The 4,136-nt window shown below is 48.0% G+C and overlaps 2 protein-coding genes across 2 annotated transcripts in view, besides 3 other annotated features; both read left to right on the forward strand.

Moving 5' to 3' along the window:
• The window catches only part of TSTA_108530 (reverse transcriptase, putative), a gene marked incomplete at both ends in the record, with an annotated part of 3,831 nt that extends 1,674 nt beyond the window's left edge, over window positions 1–2,157 (forward strand). Inside the window, 2 exons of the mRNA XM_002488378.1 lie at window positions 131–1,766; window positions 1,823–2,157. Of these exons, the coding sequence (XP_002488423.1) occupies window positions 131–1,766; window positions 1,823–2,157 (1,971 nt within the window). The remainder of the gene's footprint in view (window positions 1–130; window positions 1,767–1,822) is intronic.
• Window positions 5–1,558: a mobile genetic element.
• Window positions 1,774–1,896: a mobile genetic element.
• Window positions 2,158–2,407: 250 nt separating the features above from the next.
• Window positions 2,408–2,431: a sequence feature (AT_rich).
• A 69-nt stretch (window positions 2,432–2,500) lies between these two features.
• On the forward strand, window positions 2,501–3,894 carry TSTA_108540 (uncharacterized protein; the record flags this gene model as incomplete). The annotated part of the gene is made up of 2 exons (XM_002488379.1): window positions 2,501–2,873; window positions 2,930–3,894. The coding sequence occupies 2 exons, from the start codon at window positions 2,501–2,503 to the stop codon at window positions 3,892–3,894; spliced, it is 1,338 nt and encodes a 445-aa protein (XP_002488424.1).
• Window positions 3,895–4,136: the final 242 nt, after the last annotated feature.

Genomic DNA, 4,136 nt, shown 5'->3' on the forward strand with positions numbered 1-4,136 from the left:
CCATGTCATCCTAGCAAAACTGGTAGAGGTGCTCAGAGAGGCTAGCGTGGATGGAGATCTTATACATTGGGTGATCTCATTTCTATCTGACCGGCGAGTCACTCTTGTGATTGATGGACACGTGAGAAAGGAAGTACCGATAAGCTCTGGGTTACCTCAGGGCTCTCCGGTGTCACCCATTCTCTTTGTTCTATACGTTCATGGGCTATCAAGAGCCATTGAGAGGAGTGTGCCAGAGGTTCGATGTCTGTCCTTTGTGGATGACCAAGGCCTAGTAACAGCCGCAAGCTCAGTGAAGGAGGCTTGTAGGATCCTCGAGAAAGCCGCGGAAGTAGCCATCGAGTGGGGGGTGGCTAACGGGGTACAATTTGATCGCAAAAAGACTGAAGCCGCTTTCTTTTATAGACGACACAGACGTCAAGTGGCCCAAAACGTATCTCGAGCCCGGATCAGGGTTGGAGGCGAGTTGGCAACTGTCAAATCTACAGTACGGTGGCTAGGGATACTCCTAGATAACCAACTTACATGGAAGAGCCACTACAACGCTCGAATTAAGACAGCAAGAAATACGATAATCAGGTTAAACTCACTCTGCAGAGCTAATGGGTTACCTCCAGCATTAGTGAGGCGCATACAGAAGGCTACAGTGCAAGCCCAATTGCTATGGGGTGCCGAGATATGGTGGCAAGGCCAGAAAACATGGGCACAAAGGATCCAGATTCTGATCAATAAGCAAGCCAGAGGTATTACGGGCATGTTCCCAAAAACCCCAATCGGAGCCCTAATCAGAGAGGCAGCGTTAGAGCCAGCGACAGTCTTACTGGACGCTAGAGTAGCTCGATACACAGCGAGGCTACTAGCTCTGCCTGACACGCATCCTACAGCGCAGATACTTCCAGTCACCCTCAGACATGGTGACCTCCGCGCACAACCTGGAGAGCAACCACTGGACGACCGCGAATGGGCCTCTAGAGACAATCGGATGCCGAATCGACTAGGTCAAAGGCTTGCAAAGCACCTCGCTCAACGGTTAAACAGAGACCCCTCTGGGGGAATCGAAAGAACTGAACGATGCGAGCTTAAAAGCTTCCCAGGCTCGATCCGAGTCCTTGACAATGAAGAGGCCCTAACGGAGGCTAATCAACAGCGCCTTGGAACGACGTTTTGGTCCGATGGCTCCAGACTCGATACAGGACGTGCCGGAGCCGGTGTCGCTTTACAAGCTATACCTGGAGGCCCCTGGGAACACGTAGAGGTGCCAATGGGCCACGGACACGAGGTGTTTGACGCGGAACTAATGGGAGTAGCTACAGCACTTGAATGGGCACTTGAGAGGCAACCTCTCGGTCCTATCTGGATACTCCTTGACGCGCAGAATGCTATTGATCGCCTCAAGTCAGCAAGACCAGGCCCTGGGCAAGCCCTTGTTCTTAGGGCTCACAGGGCAGTGGAGAAGCTAGCTATGAGAGGTCAGCCAGTAACAATACAATGGGTTCCAGGCCACTCAGGAGTGGTAGGGAATGAACAGGCTGATCAAGCTGCTAAACGTGCAGCTAGTAAACAAACCGCGCCCGGTTTTGAGCACCTGTCTCTAGCGTACGTTAGAAGGGCTTGCACGGAAGCAAGAAGAGCTGCAGTATCTGAATGGGCTCGAGTCGAATCAACGCTGTACGAGGCAGGCATAGAGATGGACGTGTCTACAAGATGCCTCGAGGCTGGAACCTTGACCCAGTGGCGGGAAAAGCCCCAAAAAGACTGGCTAGTCGGTACTACCAGCTGAAGACAGGACATGCCCCAATCGGCACCTATCTACACCGGATAGGCCGACGGGAATCGCCCGAGTGTCAGGCATGCAAGGAGCCTCATGAGACAGTGAGGCATGTGCTTTTTGAATGCCGAGGACGCCGTACAGGACGGAGGGCTCTATATCGAGCCCTCGAGAAAGCTGGAGTGCCGCTACCTACAGCGGCTGAGGAAAGCCCCGAGGCTAGGCTATTTGCTGAGCCTAGAGCGACGCAGGGTTTGCTGCAATTTGTGGCTGAAGCTAACCTGTTTAATGATAATGAGCGGACAGCCAGAGAGGCTGAGTCTAGTGATGTGTGGGGATGGGATACGTTGGAGGAAGGTGGCCTAGGTGCCACACTGGAGGATGGGTAGAGATAAGGGCACACTAGTCAGGGTTTGCACGGACTAGGCGTGCCCACGGGTTTGGAACTATAAGGGATCTCCGGAAGGATTAGCCTAGGGAGAGTGCCCAAAGGTCCCTGGCATATCGGCGATATGGGGACGAGATAGTGATTTTTGAATTCTTGCATGTATGATTCTGATAGGGGTGGCCGATAGGGCGTCACCAAGACTTCCAGTGGTCTGTCATAGCCAGTAGGGCTGGGTACGGACAATAAACTTGATTAATAATAATAATAATAATTTTCCATGCACACATGAAATCCATTTCTCTCGTATATCTTCCTCTTATTTCTCTAATTGATGGGTATCACCAATGAGTCAACCGAAAGCGTGGGCCACACCTTTGTGCGGTCAAAATCGTGGCTTCGTGCATGCAACTGAGTGTGTGTCTATGGTAGCATGTCCCTGGTGCGGTCAAGCAAACCCTAATAAAGGGAATGAAGAGAACCAGTCTCAAACTACTACCACATTTAAGGACTCTGCTTCTAAAAGCCGAGAACTCCGACAGAAAGCCATCGTAACTGCGAAGAAGTTCTTGCCCGGACGAAACAATATTGGATCATCGCTTCCATCAGCAGAAAAGGAAAACTTGACAAAGCCACCATCATCATATAGTCTGTTTGTTACTCTTTGGAAGCCCCAGGATGACGAAGCCCCTTGGTTCAATGGTAAATGGCTAAATGTTGGTATGTTAACGGCAGGGTAATGGATAACTATCTTATTTACTAACACTGCTGTTCAGATAACTTCACTATCTTATTATCTGAATCCGATGTCTTTACAATCAATACTATTAACCAATTGGTCCACGAGCTCGAACCTGGATGTAGGGAGCTACGCCAACTAGTCCAATCCAAATTTCAGTATACCGCTCGACTTGCATCGACAGCATCCGAAAAAAAGGCAGAATTCTTATCGGATACAGTACTTCGAGAAGGATTCAACAATATGCTTCTAAATCTAGAGATAGACACAAGGAAGAAACGAGAAGCCAGCGGTCCCCAGTACAAATTGCATATTTGTTTTGGAAAATATCCCGAATCACAAAGCGATGGAGAGTGTACAGTCAACATCAGTGATAACATCCCGGATGATGATATCAACTATTATACCGATAACACCGACCATATTTTCACTTCACTCGATTTCGATTCTCAATCCGATGCATTAAAACGAAGACGTGCTTCATCGGCTTCCTCATTTCCAGTGTCTAAGCCAAAGAAGATCCAAACACAATATGAAACTAGCGCCGATCCCATCATCAAGAAAGAGAAGGAACCACTTGGAACTACACATACTCGAGTTGATTATGAGATAATCAGTATCTCTAGTAGTGATGAAGAAGCAACACCTAATGATGATGATGAGGCAAAACTCAGTGAGGCATTCCGTCTTTTTAAGAAGGTACTGAGACAGACGAAGAAGAAATCAAGTTTAGCAGAAGGTCAGGACAAAAAATTGAAAGTTAAGCATGAGCTAGGGGGGGAAGCCAATCTATCAGATATCCCAGTGGAGGAAGCCAATCTATCAGAAGAGCCAGCGGAGGAAGCTAATCTATTAGAAGAGCCAGTGGAGGAAGTCAATCTATTCGAAGAGCTAGCAGAGGAAGCTAATGTACCAAAGCTATCAAATTTAGCACAGGATGGACCAGCATCTAACACTCGGAGGCGGCATGGCAAGTCATTCCCTAAGAAACATCTCCTATAGTTCTATATTACAAAGTGTTTAGACTCTTTTGTTTTTAAATCTTACCTAGATTTTATATTCCGCAGTTTAATATCTATTCTTCAAAGATCGCTTCATTTAGTTGCCTCATTTTCAATATATACATCTCCACTACCTCGAGAACCATGGTTGATTTGTTAAATCAGTAGCAACCTCTTTTAGATCCTGTTGCAATTGTAGTTCCTCTTGGGTCGGCTTCTCACATTCCTTGAGCTGGGGTTCTG

Source organism: Talaromyces stipitatus, genomic scaffold, assembly GCF_000003125.1.
Source record: "Talaromyces stipitatus ATCC 10500 scf_1105507295491 genomic scaffold, whole genome shotgun sequence".
Taxonomy (NCBI): Eukaryota; Fungi; Ascomycota; class Eurotiomycetes; order Eurotiales; family Trichocomaceae; genus Talaromyces; species Talaromyces stipitatus.